This window comes from Marmota marmota, unplaced genomic scaffold (genome assembly GCF_001458135.2).
Source record: "Marmota marmota marmota unplaced genomic scaffold, marMar, whole genome shotgun sequence".
NCBI classification, from domain to species: Eukaryota; Metazoa; Chordata; class Mammalia; order Rodentia; family Sciuridae; genus Marmota; species Marmota marmota.
The window spans coordinates 12,511,326-12,532,105 of record NW_026000229.1 but is presented as its reverse complement, the minus strand read 5'-3'; the positions used below and the strand labels follow the sequence as shown (position 1 = coordinate 12,532,105).

The 20,780-nt window shown below is 37.9% G+C and overlaps 1 protein-coding gene across 6 annotated transcripts in view; it reads left to right on the top strand.

Annotated features, from left to right (window-relative positions):
• The first annotated feature begins 3,039 nt into the window (after positions 1–3,039).
• Kif23 (kinesin family member 23) overlaps positions 3,040–20,780 on the top strand; it is a 28,201-nt gene continuing 10,460 nt past the window's right edge. For 2 of the 6 annotated variants that reach the window (XM_048793476.1, XM_048793471.1), the window contains exons 1-15: positions 3,041–3,235; positions 5,887–5,956; positions 7,279–7,407; positions 12,452–12,557; positions 12,777–12,913; positions 13,126–13,235; positions 13,996–14,166; positions 15,715–15,756; positions 16,454–16,566; positions 16,706–16,827; positions 18,238–18,340; positions 19,174–19,253; positions 19,341–19,460; positions 19,679–19,805; positions 20,226–20,384. In XM_048793476.1, the coding sequence (XP_048649433.1) occupies positions 3,225–3,235; positions 5,887–5,956; positions 7,279–7,407; positions 12,452–12,557; positions 12,777–12,913; positions 13,126–13,235; positions 13,996–14,166; positions 15,715–15,756; positions 16,454–16,566; positions 16,706–16,827; positions 18,238–18,340; positions 19,174–19,253; positions 19,341–19,460; positions 19,679–19,805; positions 20,226–20,384 (1,600 nt within the window). In that variant the 5' untranslated portion in view covers positions 3,041–3,224. Of the gene's footprint in view, positions 3,236–5,886; positions 5,957–7,278; positions 7,408–12,451; positions 12,558–12,776; positions 12,914–13,125; positions 13,236–13,995; positions 14,167–15,714; positions 15,757–16,453; positions 16,567–16,705; positions 16,828–18,237; positions 18,341–19,173; positions 19,254–19,340; positions 19,461–19,678; positions 19,806–20,225; positions 20,385–20,780 lie in introns of all 6 variants that reach the window. The other 4 variants (XM_048793475.1, XM_048793472.1, XM_048793473.1 and 1 more) reach the window with 3 other exon arrangements.

Genomic DNA, 20,780 nt, shown 5'->3' with positions numbered 1-20,780 from the left:
CTATGCCCTAAGAAACCTAATAATTAAAATTCAATATATATTTCAAATTCCTTTTGTCTTGAGCCTGAGGGCATATAGTCTAAATAGTCTAAATTATTTGGGGGTAGTTATTTCCCCTTTTCTGTGTATATGATTAATTTGAAATATGGTTCAGAACATTTGTTTATTTTTGTTTGAATTTTACATTCCCTCCCAACCTAATGATTTTATTAAGTGGTTACTTTTGAGTATGTAAAACATAAACATCTAATCACTGGTTGTGCAGATGGCTTAGGGAGAAAAATTCCATAGCCTGGAACAGGAAACAATGTTTCCAAGGCTGTTGGGCAAACAGTGAAGCACAAGTTTGTTGAATGTGTCCCAGTCCCCAGGACAGTGCTGTCTCCATTTTACCAGTTTCCCTCAAACACTCTCTGCTCCAGCAATTTCTCCTCATTGGTGTTTATTAGGTTCTACCAGCTGGACTTGCTTATCCCACCTTTGGATTAATATAGGTTTCATTCTAGGATCAAGATGGTGTCAGCTCTTTTTCAGTGATTTGTCTAAGACCCTTCAACAAGTTTGGCAGTTTTTTATATAGTTAAACTTATCACAAGCCCCACAATCTTACTCAAAAGAAATAAAATCATGTCTACATAATACCTTTATATAGGTAATTATATATTGGTTTCATTCATAATGATAAAAAATGTGGAACAATCTGAATGCACATCAACTAGTGAGCGGATGAATTGTCAAATCATTCCTACAATGGAATACTACTCAGTAACAAAAAGGGGAATAAATTACTGAGACATGCAACACAGGAATGAATCTCAAAAACCTTATGCTGAGTGAAAGAAGAGACACTTTGGAAAAAACAAACTATAGTGAAGGGAATCAGTAAAGCAGTTGCCAAGATCTGGGAGTAAGAGAAGATTACAAAGGAGCAGTGCAAGTGAATTTTTTGGTGGGATAGAAATATACAATTGAAGAGCGGGGCAGTGGTACATGCCTGTAATCCCCAGCAGCTGGGGAGGCTAAGACAGGAGAACTGCAAGTGCAAAACCAGCCTCAGCAAAAGCAAGGCACTAAACAACTCAGTGAGACTCTGTCTCTAAATAAAAATACAAAATAGGGCTGGGGATGTGGCTCAGTGGTCGAGTGCCCCTGAGTTCAATTCCACCCCCAAAAAAGAAAGAAATATACAATTGATTGTGGTGGTATATGGTTATAGGATGGTATATATTTGTCAAATACATAGAACAATACAACTAAAAGGGGTGAATTTTACTTTAAAAAGAAGCCTCCCAATTCTTCTACTTCCACTCTCGTGCCCTCATCCCTGGTCTAGATCTCTAATTTGAGAGTGAAATGCAAATCTTTTGCTGGCTCTGGGGAGCCTTTGGCCATTTTGGAATACAGAAATGATATAATGAATTGGTATTTTAAAGAAAATTAATAAACCAAGAGCTTTAATAAGGATAGGAGCTAGGGAGGGAGACCTGTCTGGAAGAAAAGCCCTGGAGGTGGTAAAATGTGACTGTGTCCTCCACTGGAATGTTCTATGAAATTCATCCCTTCAAAACCTGAGTGCAGTACCTACCACTGCTAGGCACTAGGCATACAATGATGCCATCTAGTGAGGTTGTGGGGGTACTTTTGGTAGAAGTCAGAATAAAATTAGGATGTGAACTGCGGAAACAACAGGTGCAGTGAGTAGGGTAGTTGGAAGATCTACAGGAAACTGCTGAAGATGTGGTGTTGTCAGAGGAAAGGAGGGAGGAGAGTGACAGCAGAGAGAATGGAGTGTGAGGACACTGCAGTTCCACGTGGCTGGAGGATACATGGGGTAGGGATGAGTGATGTTCCTGGAAAGGAGGAGCCTCAGGGCCCCTGAGGGTCTGGGACAATGGGGAATCACTGTGGATGTTACGCAGGGGAACAACATGATCACATCTGCAATTTACAGAGGTGAGTGGGATGAAATGGAAACTGATTTGGAAGATGGCAACAGCAAGGCCTAGTAGGAGAACAGTCTCCTAACATCATTCAGCAATTCTGTGTCTAGGAATTTATTGTACGTATTTACTTGTATTGTATAAAAGGATGTGTTTCCAAGTTATTCTCTGAAGCTATGTTTGTAATAGCAAATATTGGAACCAGCCTAATGTCCAATAATATAAGCCAAGGATATTAAATCATGACTGTACTTACCAGTGCTGGTTCTGTAGGAATCTGAGAAGGGGCTAGAATTCCTAAGAGCACAGATGTAGATGGATGTTTGATAGTCATCAGCTTAGGGGTAAAGGTTGAAGTGAGATAGAATCAGTCATGTTAAGACAAGAGTAAGTTCTGGTGGTTGCTCCTCAAGGGCCAAATTTTATTCAGTTTTGTATGCCCAGAATCAAGCACAAATCAACTATTTGATAACCTGGGCCTGGGGATGTGGTTCAGTGGTGGAGTGCTTGCATGAAGCCCTGGGTTCCATCTCTAGCACCACAAAACAAAACAAACACAAAAACATTTGATTCTGGGCTGGCTCTGCCTAGTTCACTGAAGGGCACATTCCTCAGTCCACCACCCCAACTTCCAACTTGTTCCTGCTCTGGACTTGGGTGGGCATTCTAAAAAGGGAAAGAAAGCGGGGGGAAAAGGAATTTGATAAACTGATTTATATATAGGAAAGGGCTGGAGGAACCATGGAGGGAAACCTAGTAAAGGTGGCTAAGAGAAAAGCCAAGACAATGTACTGGCATGGAAGCCTGAAGACAGCCCGAGTCTTCGAGCAGGGCACAGTCCAATAACAGAATACTCCTGGATCGGGACGACAGTGCTTCCACAGAGCTTCTTGTGATGTCCGAAAGGAAACCTCAGTTTTCTCATAGGAAAACGGAAGGGCTTGGGTTTCAGGACTCACATCTCCTTCCAGCTCGACCACTCACACCCGGCTAGCCCTTTCCGCGTCGTCGTCTAGGAGACGAGCATCACTTCCGGCAGAACTTTCACTTCCTGTGAGGCTCCGCCCCTTTCTCGTGAGCGGGCGCTGATTGGTCCGTTTGAAATGCGCCGGGCGGGAGCTCACCTGGGCTTGCAGCGGCGCCGCCGGGCTTTCCAGAGCTCAGCGCCTGAGAGGCGCAGTACAGCTCCCCGCTGCGTGGCCCTGCGCCCTACAGTCTTCGTCCCCCAGTCAGATAGAGCCTGGTGTCCCGCGCACGCGTTTGGGCAGCACGAAACCTGCTGCCATGAAGCCAGCGTGAGTACCGGACCCGAGAGAGCTCTCGGCGGAGGGGGCCTCGGCCGCGGGGTGGGGACTCCCTTGGCTTCTTTCCTGCATCCAGCCCGGCGTCCTGCCACGGCCTCTACGAGGGAGTCTCCGCGTTGGGCCGCTCTGGCGGGCCCGGGCTCTGAGACCCGACTTCCGTCGGCGCCCGGTGTCCACCTCCACCCCTGGCAACCCGCTGCTGGGGAAGGTGGGCCCGAAGTTTGGGATTTCTGTCGTCACCCTGTCTCTTGCTGACAGGGTTGTCATCCTCTGGGCCCCGGCACCGTCCCCCCCGCCATCCCTTCTTAGGGTTCCCTTCTTCCTCCCTGGCTATCCCCGCTCCCACAGTGCACTTTGTGGAGTTAGTGCTGTCTGGGGTCGTCGAGCGTGTGCAGCGGAGTGTGGTGTGCTAGCGCTTGTGGGTCAGGTGGTTTCAGTCCCCGGACTGCTCTGGCATCCTTGAGCATTGCTTGCTTTCCTTAGCCTTGTGAGGTGGCCCTAAGGTCAAGCCCTTCACCTCTCACAGAACAGTTACTTCTCCTTATCTTTGTCCGCAGGCAACCCCGCCCCCATCCACAAACGCCCACGCCCACGCCCACATTCCTTACAAGTCCGTGACCTATTTTAAGCTTAGCATCATTCCTGGTTAAGGAAGTACTTTTTGTAAAGAAGAGCGCTGACTTTTCAAGCGCTTACCATTTCGCTAGTTGTTTGCAAAAGGCAGCTTGTTTTAAAAAGAAGCCTAAGTCAAAATCTTTTTTTTTTAATTTATATATGACAGCAGATTGCATTACAATTCTTAATACACATATAGAGCAGGATTTTTCATATCTCTGTTTGTATACACAGTATATTCACACCAATTCGTGCCTTCATACCTGTACTTTGGATAATAATGATTATCACATTCCACCATCATTAATAACCCCAGGTCCCCTCCCCTCCAACCCCTCTGCCCTATCTAGAGTTCCTCTATTACTCCCATGCTCCTGCTCTCTATTCCACTATGAGTCAGCCTCCTTATTCCAAAGAAAACATTTGACATTTGTTTTTTTGGGATCGGCTAACTTAGCATTATCTTCTCTAACTTCGTCCATTTACCTGCAGCCATGATTTTATTCTCTTTTATTGCTGAGTAGTATTCCATTATGTATATATGCCACATTTTTTTTTTTATCCATTCATCTACTGAAGGGCATCCAGGTTGGTTCCACAGTTTAGCTATTGAGATTTGTGCTGCTATAAACATTGATGTGTCCCTGTAGTATGCTGTTTTTAAGTCCTTTGGGTATAGACCAAGGAGAGGGATATCTGGGTCAAATGGTGGTTCCATTCCCAATTTTCTAAGAAATCTCCATACTGCTTTCCATATTGGCTTCACCAATTTGCAGTCCCACCAACAATGTATGAGTGTACCTTTTCCCCCACATCCTCGCCAAAACTTATTGTTTTTGTCTTCATAATAGCTGCCATTCTGACTGGAGTAGACAAAATCTTAGAGTGGTTTTGATTTGCATTTCTGTAATTGCTAGTGATGATGAACATTTTTTTATGTATTTGTTGACTGATTGTACATCATCTTCTGAGAAGTGTCTTTTCAGGTCCTTGGCCCATTTATTGATTGGGTTATTTATTTTTTTGTGCTTAGCTTTTTGAGTTCTTTATATACCCTAGTGATTAGTGCTCTATCTGATGTGTGAGGGGTAAAGATTTGCTCCCAAGATGTAGGCTCTCTATTCACCTCACAGATTGTTTCTTTTGCTGAGAAGAAATTTTTTAGTTTGAGTCCATCCATTTATTGATTCTTGATTTTAACCAAGTCAAAATCTTTATATTAAAAAAAAGACATATTAGTACATAAACCTGACACAGTATTATGCATTTAGAACTCTAATGTGTTTCTTTTTCATCTGAGAATGTTTTGAGAAAAATATTTACTAGTGTACAGTCAAGGCCAATATTTCACTGTTAAACATTTTTCTAGTCTCTAGATAAACGTGAAGGTAAAAATGTGATACGATAGGGAAATAAATCACATTATCTTTTTCTATTGAGAAAGACATTGAGAGCAAAACATTGTCAGTTTGGGACCACATTTTGTTTTCAGATTAAGGATAATAATTTTTAGCATTTTGTTCCTTGAAAGCAGTATTGATAAAAATATTGATGAAAGAATGGATTCTTATGCCTGTATTTTTATTATTTATCAACTTATTTTAGTAGATTGTCAATCTGCCTTGATAATGACTGTTGACACTGTGTGTTTGTGCACACATATAAATATCCTTAAAGATAAATGTGGTCGGTAATTTGTAGATGTTTCAAATTTGTAGTGCCTTTGTAAAATTGTTGGTCAAGAAAATCTACAAGTTATTTAAAATATAGAATGAAAAATAGGTACATTTAGTACCAAAAACGTGTTCTGAACCAAATTTTAATTGCTTTTAGGTTATGTATGCTACAAATACTCTTCTACTAGAGCAATTTATGATGATTATTAATGTTATTTGGGTTGTAGTATTTTGGCACTGTAAGGAATAAATAAGCTGAAGGAAGTTTGTCTCTGTATGAATTATATGTGAAGTTTTTGTTTGTTTATTATTTTTTTATGTTGAACCGAAATGTTTTTTATTTATGACCAGGAGAGCTAAAACACCTAGGAAACCTCTGGTGAAAAAAGGATCCCAAACAAACTTTAAAGACCCAGTTGGGGTAAGGTCTTTCTGTAGATTTGTTTGTGTATTCTTTCTTCAGTTCTTTTCTGTCTTATATATATGTTTGGAAAACAAGCAAGAAGAGATATGGCAGTGAAGTCAAAGAACAGATAGTCTTTAGCATGCTACTTTCTGCTCAGAAACATATCCTCCCCCACCTGCCTGCAGTAATTGATGCCACACTTTCCAAGGAGAGCCCCAGATTCCAAGTTTCATAAAGACTTTCGTAAAAAATAGCTTAATGCCTCCTCATAATTGCAAATACTTCACTAATTTCAGGTTTAGGAACTTGCTTTTAAAATGCAACAGCAAATAAAAGAGGGTTGGTTTGCTCTGCGGCATTTTAAAATCCCCCCTCCCTGCCACTGGAGTGGGTCTCTAGGTCTGAGCCGAAGGCACCAGGTGCTTTACACACAGATTTTCTTCAAATACCTTCTCTCCCTCCCCACCCTGCTCCTTTTTTCTTTTTTTAACTGTTTGTTAAGTGTTAGATTAATTTGGCAGAGTTTTAATTGACACCCTATTCTGAAGAATTCTAACAGCTTTTACTTGTCTACTTGCCATTTAGTTATTTGTTGTTGTTTGTGATACCAGGGAATTAAGCTAAGGTTTCAAGCTTGCTGGGCAAGTGCTAGCATGCACTTCAGTAGCATGTTCCCCTGAGCTACATTCCTAGTTTGCTTTTTTTTTGTAAGAATCTCACTAAATTGTCTAGCCTGTTCTTGAATTTAAATCCTCCTTTCCTCAATCTCTCAATTAGCTATGATTACAGGTGTCCACCACTGCTCCTGTGAGAGACATTTTTATATTATTAGTAGTTTAGCTTTATCATTTGTACATGATATAATGGTGAAGAGAAGCTGCATATTTAGTATTTTTGTTATCGAAGTTTATTTACTTGGTACTGAAGATTGAACTCAGAGGCACACTCAACCACTGAGCCTCATCCCCAGCCCCACACTTTTTTTTTTTTTTGAGACAGGGTCTTGCTAAGTTGCTTAGGGCCTCAGTAAGTTGCTGAGGCTGCCTTTTTTCTTTTTTTTTTTTTTTGCCTCAGCCTCCTGAGCCACCGGAATTACAGGCATGCACTGCTGCACCAAGCTCCAAGTTTATTTTGATTTCATGTGTATCTTAAATCTTTTCTCATATTTATTATATATGTTTGCATTTGATAAATTTTGGCTTGATTTTGCTTTTCGTGGCTCTTAAATTTATATAGATCTCTTAAATTGAGAGACCAAATGTTGATGAATGAATGTATGGGAAGCTTAAATGGAAAAAAAGTAAAACTTCTTTTAAGTGCTTTCTTTCTTTTTGCAGGTATACTGTAGGGTGCGCCCACTGAGCTTTCCTGATCAAGAGTGCTGCATAGAAGTGATCAACAATACAACTGTGCAGCTTCACACTCCTGAGGGTTACAGACTTAACAGAAATGGAGACTATAAGGAGGTGAAACAACCAAATTGTTTTTACTTGAAATGTTATTTCCTGAATGACTTTTCCATTTTAAAATTTAATGACGTTCGTATGTGATCCCACTTTTTGTGGTGTTTTGTGTGTGTGTGTGTGTGTGTGTGTGTGTGCGTGCGTGCGTGCGCGTGCGTGCGTGCTGGGGATGAAACCTAGGGCCTCATGCATGCTAGGCAATCACTCTACTACTGAACTACACTCCCAATTCCCTACAGTATTTTTGATTTCTAGAAAGTATAGACACAGTTTTGGTATGCTGAAGTTAGAGGATTACTTTCAGAGGATTTGTTATACTAGATATATTGGGGTAGTTTAATGTGGAATGATTATTAGGCAGTTTTACATATACTATTTCATGGGTAGAGATTAAAGTAATGTTTAATAATTAGCATTGTGTATTTGTATCAATCTCTTATGCAGTATTTTTATATTTAGTAAAATATTGAGTAAACTCAAAAATATTGAACTAGTTCAGTTTCACAAATGTTGCATTAAGCTAGTGGCTTGAGGGTAGAAGGAGATTTTTAAAAAATGGGTTGTTAAGGCAATCCTTGCTTTTTTGGACTTTACAGCTTAATTAGGACAAGTGGTAGACAAGTAACCCTCATATGGCAAGGTAGCAAGGCCAGTTGAGCTAAAGCTGGGGGCATGGGAGTTCAGCAGGAGGAGGCTTAATCCAGATGGTCTCCTATTTTCTATCAGCTATACATTTTTTTGTGTGTGTATGCATATTGCTGCAGTGACATTGCTCTTTAGATGACTACACATGACCTCTTTGCTATTAAAATTGATGCTCACCTCTTTGTCCTCCCTCATTTCAGTCTCTCAGTGATACCCTTCTCCAATTCTCCTTGTGCACTTGACCACCCTTTTTGGCTTCTCCTCCTTTTCCTACTCTAAATTCTGAATTGGGCTATGTCCAGGGCTGTATTTCACATATAAGTTCCCCATGACTTTAAATGTTGATTTTATGGTAAGAGCTCTGGAATTTTTATCTTTAGCCTAAAGCTTTCTCTAGCTCTAAACTTGGGCATTCATCCACTTACTTTCTGTCTCTGCTGGATGTCATTTAAGCATCTTAAGTTTTTACCTGTCTAAAGGGCACTCTTGATTCACCTCAGTCACTTTCTCTTATTCTCTCAAGTGATGACACCATCATTGTCTAGTTACAAAGGCCAGAAACCTGCAGCCTACTTTACATTGGCTCTTCTCATATTAAGGTCATTAGTAGATCCTATCAGTTCTACTCCAAAGTATATCTTGAAACTGCCATATCTGTCTCTATTTCTACTACCTTATTCTCAGCCTGGTTATTAATTGTTAATACCATTGTTTCCCAAATTGTAGTAAAGGAGTAGTGATTTTTTTTTTCCTTCCCTTTTTTTTTTTTTTTTTTACTTTTGATACACAGCAGTGGATGCTTTAGTGCCAGATAGAACTAACCATGTGAGTGAGATGACAGAGAACTTCTCTATGGTTATTCAGTGAAATTAGCCCATTGAACACAGGCAGCTATATGGCTGAAAAGTTTCTAATGTTTAAGTAGACTGGTGACAGAAAGTTCTTAGGCAGGCACTGGTTTGTTTGCTGACCATGCTTTGAGTAGCATCTATAAGTCTGCTGAAGCCTAACTGGACTCTCTGATTCTGTTCGAATTCTTCTTTAATCCATTTCCATAGAGCAGTCAGAATTATCTTTTAAGGCATAAATGAAATCTTATAATTCCCTTATTCATAACTTTCAAGGAATATAGTCTTTAAATGGACAAAATCCTGCTTAGTTTGCCTTCTCTTTGTCTCTCCACCCTCATCTTTTAGTATTAATCTAATCTTTTTAGTTTCTTGGATAAACTAGAATCTGCCTGATACAGAAATACAGAAAAGTTCTTGTTCTTATCGTGGACCTCTTTGCCTTGGATCTCAGCATGGACGACTCCTCATCCTAGGTTTCAGCTTAAATATCATCTCCTTTGTGTGTTCATACTGTCCCTTCAGAAATAGCACTTACCACATCTGCTTATTTAGTCATGTGTTGTTTAAAAATGAGGATACATTCTGAGAAATGCATTATTAGGCTACTTCATTGTTATGTGAACATCATAGAGTGTACTTACACAAATCTAGCTGGGATAGCCTACTAAATATTCCTAGGCTGCCTGGTGCAGCCTGTTGCTCTTGGGTTACAAACCTGTACAGCCTGTTTCTGTACTGAATGCTGTAGGCAATTGTAACAATGGTCAGTATTTGTGTATCTACACAGATCTGAACAGGTTTATTTACACTGGCATCATCACAGACCATGTGAATAATGCACTGCACTTCATTATATCTCACTGGGCAACAGGAATTTTTCAGCTCCATTCTAATCTTAGAGGGACACTGTCTTAACTGACCCGCCATTGAGATATTATTATGAGGTGTACAACTGTACTTTTTCATTGTCTCTTTCTTCTACTATATCATGTAAACATCAGGGGGTGTGCATTTTATGTGTCCTGTCTGTCAGACATTCAATAAATTTGGATTAAGCATGAATGAATGATCTTGGAAGGCTTTTGGAACAGTAGGTTTTTGAAGATGTAATAGAGTTGAACACTGGCTTTCTGTATTTCAAGAAAGTATAAATAAAGATTTCAAATATGTATAAAAAAAAGTGTGGTGAGGATTAAAAATTGTTACTGCCTCATGACAGATGGCAGCATTTTGTAATTAAAAGAGCATTGTGGGGCTGGGGTTGCGGCTCAGTGGTAGAGTTCTTGCCTGGCACATGTGAGGCACTGGGTTTGATCCTCACAACCACATATAAATAAATTAAGGTCTATCAACAACTTAAAAAAATTATTATTTTTTTTTTAAAGCATTATAGTGGAAATGGATTTGTCTCCAGTGGTCTAGGGGCTTGTGCATGTTCCTTCTTTGGGCCTCAGTTTGCTTTACTTTGAAAGGAGGGTATTGTTCCTGAGAATTGGAAGACATCTATCTGACCCCCCCAGCACTGTCCTGTGTGTATCCTTCCCATTCCAAGATTTGTTGTTCTTTTTGTGAATAGAATGAAAATTTCCCCAAGAGTTAGCCTAGCTAAGTTAGGTGTGTGGTCTTTGACAAGTTACTTGATCTGATTTTTCATTTATAAGATTTAGCAGTTGGCCCTGGATCTGTGGTCCTATATCAATGAATTTAACTAGCCATGGATTGAAAATGTTTAGGAAAATAAAATACATCTCTATTGAAATGGGCAGACTTTCTTTCTTGTCATCCGTCCTTAATCAATATAGTGTCACTCTTGACATAGCATTATCATAGTATTATGTATTACCATAACCCAGAGATGAGCTAAAGTGTATGGGAGGATGTGTGTTTGTTTTATGCAACTGCTATGCCATTTTATATAAATGGACCTCAGAGTTTGGTATCTGGGGGGTCTGGAACCAGTCTTCCACTGATATTGAGGGATGGCTATACCTACATCTGAGGTTTAAGAACCAAATGATTTACTACTTTAACTGTGCCTGGAATGTCATCAGTGCCTGGTATTTTCAGTTACTATTATTGTTGTTATATATTTGAATAGTAATTTGTCCACGTTTCCTTTTGGCGAACAAAACTTCTAATTTAAAAAGTGCAAAGGCGGGGCTGCGGTTGTGGCTCAGTGGTAGAGTGCTTGCTTAGCACGTGTGAGGCCCAGGGATCGATCCTCAGCACCATTTAGAAGGTATTGTGTCCAGCTACAACTAAAAAATAAGTATTTTAAAAAATAAAAAGTGCAAAGGAGCATAATATTGATAACTAAGCAGGTTGAATTTAAGGTCAAAACTGTAAAACAGGGAAAGACATTTGGCAAAGTCTGTAATCCATAATAAGTTCTAGTGAATATTCACCAACTACTAAGTTATTGACAGCAAATAAATAGCTTTCTGAAATTCATGAAGGAAAAATTATAATAAATTCAGGAAACCTGCAAGAGCAATTATGATGTCTTTTAAAACTTATTTTGCATAAGAACTCAGAGGTGAGATTATATTTATAGTTTTATTTCTGGTTTTAAAATGCTGTATGTAAAAAAACAATTGGTATTCATTTCCCTAAGGACATCTTTATAAAGAAAAAATGGGAAAAATGACTTGAAGATTTTCACACATCAATGACTATGAATCATGACAACACCTTTTGTTCTTCTTTGTCACTTAATTAAAACAAAGTAGGTCTTAGACTATGAAACATTGGTGGACTTAAGATTTTTCTGCATTCTCTTCAGTAGTTGGGGCTGAAAATATTTGCTAGTTTTTTTCTAAATTGTAGTTACTAACCCATAGAAATTGTACAGATAATAGGTTTCGCTGTGACGTTCCTGTACATGCTATGTTGTGCTTTGATAATATCTGCCCTCCCTCTATCTTCTTTCCTCCAGTTCCCTTTCTGTATCCTTATAGTCTCTCTGCTACTGTCAGGTCATGTTTTGTTTGTTTGTTTCCATATATGAGAGAAAACATGTGTTGCTTGCTTTTGTGAATCTGACTTACTTTACTTAACATGGTTTCTTCTAGTTCCATTCATTTTCTTACATATGATGCAATTTCATTCTTTAGGGCTGAATACTCCACTGTCTATATATACCATGTTTCTTTATCCATTCGTCTGTCTACAAACTCAGTATAATTCGTTGTAATCCCTTTTGTCAGTTCTTGTTCTCATTACCTGTGCTTTTGGAGTTCTATATCAATTGGTAATTGCTGTAATTTAAGCATGTACTGACTTTTTAGTGGGTTACTAAGAGTTCCAAGTTTAGGGGCTGGGGATATAGTTCAGTTGGTAGAGTGCTTGCCTCACATGCACAAGGCTCTGGGTTCAATCCCCAGCACCACACACACAAAAAAAAGTCCCAAGTTTAAAGGCCATTCATATTTCTTTCTTTGTGTGCCTACAACTGAAATATTCATAAAGAAACATTGTAAGTATAAATAGGTATTTCTAGCCTAGATGTAGGGATTCCATTTAAGTACATTTTATTTGTTCTGTCTCCACAGACTCAGTATTCATTTAAGCAAGTATTTGGTACTCACACAACCCAAAAGGAGCTTTTCGATGTTGTGGCTAATCCCTTAGTAGATGACCTCATTCATGGCAAAAATGGTATGTTTCTTGGAGTTAAGTTAGATTTTCCTCTCTCTCCTGATAAAGCTTTTGATATTTATATATTTGTTTTATGCTTTGCATTAAACTCAGATTTAATTTGTTAGAGTGATAGTGGACCTGTTTTTCTTGAGCTGGTTAATTTTAGTGTCTTTAATATAAAATGTTACAAGTAGAGAACTTCAAGATATAACTCATTGTGACTTTACTGTACTCTAGGTCTTCTTTTTACATACGGTGTGACAGGGAGTGGAAAAACTCACACAATGACTGGTTCTACAGGGGAAGGAGGGCTCCTTCCTCGGTGTTTGGACATGATCTTCAATAGTATAGGGTCGTTTCAAGCTAAACGATATGTAAGTATGATTCTTCTGTGTTGTAAGTATTTCACTGCAGACTCAAGACTAAGACACCTAAGGACATAATAGTATTAAGGAAAAAAACAAAGTGTTGGAGCCATTTTTAAACCTTAAATATGTTTAAATATTAAATACTTCTTATTTCTTAAATGTGTTTCTTACTATTTAAGTCAAATTCTAAAAAACATGGTCTAATTTTCACCCTTCAGGTTTTTAAATCTAATGATAGAAATAGTATGGATATACAGTGTGAGGTTGATGCCTTATTAGAACGTCAGAAAAGAGAAGCCATGCCCAATCCAAAGACCCCCTCTAGCAAGTAAGTAATTATATTTGTATGTAGCACTGGCCCAGTGGACACAGGGTTCTTTCCTGTGGTTTCTGCAGGCCTGGGGAATGGTGAACATGTAGATAAGTTGGTCTGACAGTTGACCTTTTTGGTGGTGGGGCCATTACTGGGGTTTGAACCTAGGATCCTCTATCAGTGAGCTCCACCCCCAACCCTTTTTATTTTCTATTTTGAAACAGTCTTGCTACGGTGTCCAGATTGGCCTTGAATTTGTAGTCCTTGCCTCCTGATACACTGGGTTTGCTGGCATGTGGCAGTGTGCCTGGCCTGACAGTTGACCTCTGTGAGGTCAAAATTAAGAAGTGTTCTTAAGTTAGATTTGTGTTTTAAGAATAACATGAGAGTCACTGTTTTGAAATGTGCCTCTCTGGAGAGGGTTAAAGCTTATGGATAATCTGGGAGGATACAGGGGTAGTGTTTTTGGCAGTCTTTGAGTATGAATAAAATTGCTTTGTGCATATCTGCTTTGATGACAAATCATTTGTGTTCTTTTTTTTTAAATATATTTTTTTAGATGTTGATGGGCCTTTATTTTATTCATTTATTTATATGCGGTGCTGAGACTCAAATCCAGTGCCTCATATATGCTAGACAAGTGCTCTGTCACTGAGCCACAACCCCAGCCCCTGTATTAAATCTTTTAGTTTCCCCTTGGGATTGTTTACTTTTGATAATTACACTGGATAAAATCACTTTTTTTGTTTTTTTTGTTTTGTTTTTTATATTTTAGGCGACAAATAGATCCAGAGTTTGCAGATATGATAAACGTCCAAGAGTTCTGCAAAGCAGGAGAAGTTGATGAAGATAGCGTCTATGGTGTATTTGTCTCCTATATTGAAATATATAATAATTACATATATGATCTGTTGGAAGAGGTACCATTTGATCCTATCAAACCCAAGTAAGTAGTAAAAAGAGCCCCCTGTTTTAGCTATTAACCTTGGGGAAGTGACTGTACCCCAAAGAGCTTTTGATTCTTCAGCTATTAATGAGGATATTTGCACTTATTTTCAGGATGAAGTGAAATAACTTATTTATTAAGTAGTTAGTATTCAATGAGTGTTTTTATCATTAACTAAATAGTAGCTGTTTTTATCATTAACTAAATAGTAGTGGGTTAAGGCATCAGGAGAGTGTGTCCTGAACATTCATTGAGAAAGTATTCCTGTTGGTGCGCTCTGGGGCTAGCCTCTTCAGAAATCTCTTGTGTTCTCTACATGTTCTCTACAGATCGGATCCTGGAGCTGTTGTCTGCACAAGTAGTTCTCAGACCATCCTTCATTAATATGAAGTGACGTTGCATTGTATTGCTGCCAGTCAAAAGGCTACACCTTAGATTTCCTTGGGTCTTGCCTTCTGGCATCACAAGTTTGCATTTGTGCCAGGGTTGACTAAGGAATCTGTGTCTAATATCAGTGTATTGTTCCTGAATTGATGGTTTTGTTCTTTAGCTAAAGGTTGATCTTCAAAGCTGTATTCATAAATAATATGAAGGCCTGTATTTTACACATAATTTTCATATGTCTAATGGAACATTGGAGAAATAGCTGGATTTAGAAAACTATTAGACTGAGCACAGGTGTCATTATATCCATTTATATGAAAGTGTATAAACTCTGTTGAAGGGGGTATACTTGATGAAAATATTTCTGTGGTTCTTCCTGAACCATATTTCGATGGAGGAGCCTCATTCTGAATCTTTGAGTTTCACAAGGATGGTAAAAACAATTACAAAGTTGCTAAGCAAACTGAATATCACAGTGTTAATTCTATAAGTTTTCTGTGAAGGAAGGCTGCCCAGTTTTCTTTTGCTCTACTTTTCCCTTCCTCAGTTGAGAATTATACAAAAGGATTGATTTCTGGAGTCACCTGTCTTTATGTTCCCTTGAAATGTTGGTATTAAAAAATACTTGGGTTTGGTTAGAGAGAGAAAAATGAAAGGGTAAAGACCTTACAGGACAATTGCTTTTTATATCTAATAACTTTTCCGTTTTGTTAGTTACTTCCTCATTTGCTTCAAACTATGAGTTGTCTTGACTCTGGTTTTGAGTGTGCCTATTTTCCCGAGTTTCTGTCATGTCTTTCATTGCTTCCGATAACTTTCATATATGGGCATGTGCCAAGTTTTTATTGGTCTGTTTTAATTGAGATTGCTTTTAAATGATTTTATCTTGTCCTATGTACCTTGTTGCCTTCCTTGTACCTCCTTGAATGAACTTATAAAGGTGCTTAATTGGCACTAAATTCTGATATGTTATTGTGGCGTTAGGACTGCTTTTTTTTGAGCCCTTCACTTTTAGTGGTCTTTAATGCAAAGAAGAAAATATAAAATTATAAGTGGAGGGTTTTAAATATATGACTCTTGTGACTGTCATGTAGTCTGGACTGACCATGTTGCTGAGAGGTGGCTGCAGTAGAAACAGTAACTTCTTCCTTATTCCTTTGCTAGGTGGAACACTTGCAGCACACCCATGAGGAACACAGAATTTATGTATGTGATGGGATTGGCTCTTTTCTTAAGGAGAAGGGTATAGTTATATTAGTGGTTGGCATCTGTAGCATGTTTGCATGTAGGTTGCTTTTCATTGGCTCTGGGCTGACTGCTACCTCAAGCCCTCCTTGCTTCTAGAAAAGTCTGCTACTGACTATCAGTGATGTTAGCTGTTATGTCTCTACTCTTACCATTCACAAGACTGCATCTAAATGGTACTCTTACTCAGCCCTCATACCATACAGACTAAAACTTGACAGGCCACTTTGAAAAAATTGTCATTCCTGATATATACCGAACTCTTTATGAATTTGTTTTCTGCTGTTGCTGCAAAGGTCAATTCTATCTGCTGATCTTTTTAGATTAGGAAAATACTAAATTGTGATGCTTAACCTATGCATGTGATATTGCTTTAATACTACTATGGTTTTTTAATTGTTGGTTTAAGTGTTTCATGTGCTTTGTTAGGGTAAACTAGAACAAAGCTTTTAAAACAAAATTGGTTCCTATTTGGTTATGTAACTAATCTTAACTGTGTATCTTTGTAATTTTATTTGCATTAATTATTTGTCTGGGGTCTTAAGTAGACTTATCTCATTAAAAATGTGTGTTGTATCTTGGCATTTTAGTTCTGGTCTTAAGTGAATACATTAGATTCTCATAATTTAGGAAGCTAACCTTTTTTTCTTTGCCATAGACTTCCACAATCTAAAATGCTTCGAGAAGATAAGAACCATAACATGTATGTTGCAGGATGTACAGAAGTAGAAGTGAAATCTACTGAGGAGGCCTTTGAAGTTTTCTGGAGAGGTTAGAGTTAGAAAAATATAAAATGATGGATTAGCTCTAAGAATGATTTCTATAATTTGACCAAGTCTTTTTTATTAGAAAGCATATATAATGAAATGTTTGAATTCTAGTATAATCAATGATTTCTCTGCCATCATAGGTCAGAAAAAGAGACGTATTGCTAATACCCATCTAAATCGGGAATCCAGCCGTTCCCACAGTGTGTTCAACATTAAATTAGTTCAGGCTCCCTTGGATGCAGATGGAGACAATGTCTTACAGGTAAAGTTATAATGTCAAGAGTTTGTCTTGTACTAACTCAGTCCTTAGTTTTTTGGAATTACAATTAAATTAGGGAGGTATAATTGCAATGAACGTTGCTCCAAAATTAATATATAGGTAGCTAACGATATCAAAAATGTTGTTGTTTGTTTTTTCCTATTAGTATAGTTTTGGGAAACTGCCTATTGAACCTGAAATTTTGCTGTGGAAGGGGTTTACAAATCTTAAAATATATATTTTAAAATAAGAAGAGAGCACCATTGATTGTTTTATCTCTGATTTTACTTTGTATGTGTAAATTCAGTTAATGGTTTTTAAATGTCAGCAGTTCACTTTTTAGGGCAGGCACACTTCAATAGGTGGCCAGGGTTCTGAATTGCTCACCTCTTGGTAGATAGGCCACCAGTTGATCTCTAGACCTGTGGTGCTGTCAGACTTATATTGGTTCTAAACATTGTTTGAGCCCTAGTGCACATAATTTAATAACTTAAAGCTATTAAAATGTAATCATATTCAGACTCTAATTTTGAAGGTTTGTGGATGGCAGCAGAAGGTGCTGCTGAGGAGCACCAGGATTTGAATTCTAAGTTTTATTTATTTGCTATCTCTGACCTATCATAGAAGTTACTCATAGGGTTGTGAGACTTAAGGGAGGTAATGATGTAAAGGTCTCAGTCCAGTGTTTGGCTTATGGTCACCACTTTATAAATGCCAGCTAGAAATTGGTTATAAATAAACCGTTTGTGTATACTTGATTTCCTTTGAATTATTATTATTTTTTGGTATAAGGAATTTAAATTCTAATATCATAATATCAATTAGGTACCTCTTGACTTTAATTCTTTCATTTCTTTTTATAAAAATTATTTAGAGTACTGTGAAATTATTAGATTATTAAATACTTGGTACTACTTTTTTGGTTTTTTTCCCCTTTTGATGGTGGTGCTGGGAATGGAACTCAGTGCCTCATACATGTTAGGCAAGCATTCTATCATTGAGCTACATCCCCAGCCCTTGGTTATTAAAACCTGACTATAGAAAATTTTAAGATAGTTCTGCTCTAGACTAAAATTTTAAGATAGTTCAGCAGGTATTTATTGAGTTCCTCCTGAGAGCTCAGCATTGTACAGGGTACTGGAGACAAAGTGGTAAAAAAGGCAGAGAATCCCTGTTCTTTGCAAGCTTATGGCTTGATGCACAAGGAAGAACAGACAACATTAAGATCACTTAATGTCATGAATATATTCATATTTAGTAACTTTCTAAAACACATATCTTCTGTCCCTCCTGTGCATTTTGTATTATACAAATATTCATTAAGACATAATAACTTGTTGGCTTGATTCTATTTAAAGAATTATAAACCAGTTTTAACTTATTTTAGGTCATTGACTTTGTGATCTCTTTCAGGAAAAGGAACAAATCATTATAAGCCAGTTGTCCTTGGTAGATCTTGCTGGAAGTGAAAGAACTAACCGAACTAAAGCAGAAGGGAACAGGTTGCGTGAAGCTGGTAAGTAAAAACCTAGTACTTATGTATTGCTACAGCTTTTGAAAATTTGCAATGTCAGCTTATTATTTGTTTAGGAGTGAATGATTCAAGCATGATTATCTTTAGTTTAGAGAATATAGATTGATACTAAACCAGTATAACTAAAGAAATAGCATTGACCATTAAACTGAGCCTCTAAATTAATCTAAATCATCTGTCTGATGAAAACATGATTGAATTAGGTGACCTTAATCAGGTTCCAAAATGTACACATTCTGATGCACTTTGAGGGAAGATCTGCATTTTTGGAGGCTTAATCAAGCCTTTGGGCTATCTTGACTGATCCAATTAAGATTGGTCATAAAGTCTGCTGCTTAAGAAATCCTTGTAGAGATGTAGAAGGGACAGAGTTAGCTCCTAAGACACTAGCCTGACTGTAAGAAACATGCTTTCTGGGTACAGGAAGGGTCAGACCCTGGGATGGAGCAAGTTGAGGCCTGAAATGGTCATGCTTTGGAGAAAATATTTTAATATGAGTTTTGCAATGTCTGCATCTGACATGCTCTTTCACAGGATTTGGAAGAAACTATGGGCATAAAGTGTAATGTTATATTTGCTGGAAATTCTTTTAATAGAATCCCTGAAGTTCCCCTTTTTAACCTATGTAGAAATAGTACTACTGAAAGACAGCCTGAGCCATGATGGGCAGCTCTTTAGATGAAGCCATGAAAATTTGCAATTTCCATCTAATAGTTACGTGAAGTTGAGATTATATAGGCAAACAGAACATACTTTAGCTACTATATTGTGTGTCCTCCCCATCCCAATATCTTCTGTGTTTATTTTTCTATCAGGTAACATTAATCAGTCACTAATGACACTAAGAACATGTATGGAAGTTCTGAGAGAGAACCAAATGTATGGAACTAACAAGGTGAGCAGCAGCCTTTATTTGTTACTTGTATAGATTTATTTGTGTGGGATTTTTGTCTTATGAATTTACATTTGCATGTATTTATAGATGGTTCCATATCGAGATTCAAAGTTAACCCATCTGTTCAAGAACTATTTTGACGGGGAAGGAAAAGTACGTATGATTGTGTGTGTGAATCCAAAGGCGGAAGACTATGAAGAAAGCTTGGTAATTTTAACTTATTTATCATATAAAGTCAAATTTCCCTAGGAAAAGCAGTTATTTGGATGTGAAGAATGAGATTTTGAACATTTTATAAATTAATACAGAAACAATGGGTACAGAAGTTTACTAATAACCAACCTATTATTGCTTCATTTAGTCATTTATGAAGAATGACTTGGATATGCTTATTTTTCACAAACTCCATTTGTTTTATATTTTAGCAAGTCATGAGATTTGCAGAAGTGACCCAAGAAGTTGAAGTAGCTAGACCTGTAGACAAGGTGATATGTGGTTTAACCCCTGGGAGACGATATAGAAACCAGGCTCGAGGAGGCCCAGTTGGAGATGGTATGATTTGGTACATTTACCCAATGATCTGTTCTAATTTTAAAAAAAATCTATTTCACATAAGAAAACTTTATATCCCTTCTTCTCAAGAACCAAATGCAAAAAACTTTGAACCAAAATATAAATGATATTTCTTTTGTTGCGTTCTCTCTCATTTTTAAGAAAGTAAGATGAGGCTGGGGCTGTAGCTCAGTGGTAGACTGCCTCACACCTGCCTCGCATGTGTGAGGTAATGGGTTGGAGCCTCAGCGCCACATAAAAATAAATAAACAAAGATATTGTGTCCGTACAATTAAAAAAATATATGACAACTCAAGAAATTCCATGGTTAATTGTTCTGGGGCTCTAGTCATAGTATTAAACTCGCTTAATATCTTTTTCTATTGTGTAACTTTTAAATTTTTTTGTAATTCAATACAGAACCATTGGTTGCCGAAGTGGTTTTACAGAGTTTCCCACCTTTGCCATCATGTGAAATTTTGGATATCAATGATGAGCAGACCCTTCCAAGGCTGATAGAAGCCTTGGAGAAGCGGCATCACCTGCGACAAATGATGATTGATGAGTTTAACAAGCAATGTAAGGGCAGATCTGTGTGCAGTCATTTTAACTTCAGAAATTGAAAGAGTTTGTAATGGGCCTAAGTTTTGTAGAAGAATGCAATTGTTAAAAATTTTTTTAATTTTTAAAATTTGATATATATGATAACAGAATGTATTACAATTCATATTACACATATAGAGCACAATTTTTCATATGACACTAAGAACATGTATGGTTGTACACATAGTAGAGTCAAAACCTTCATGTCTTCTTACATGTACTTAGGGTAATGATGACCATTGCATTCCACCGTCTTTCCTACCTCTATACCCCTCCCTTCCCTTTTCCCCTTGGCCCTACCTGGAGTTCATTTACCGCCGCGCCTGCGCCACGCGCCCCCGCCCCCCCCCCCCCCAACCATCTGCCAGCATC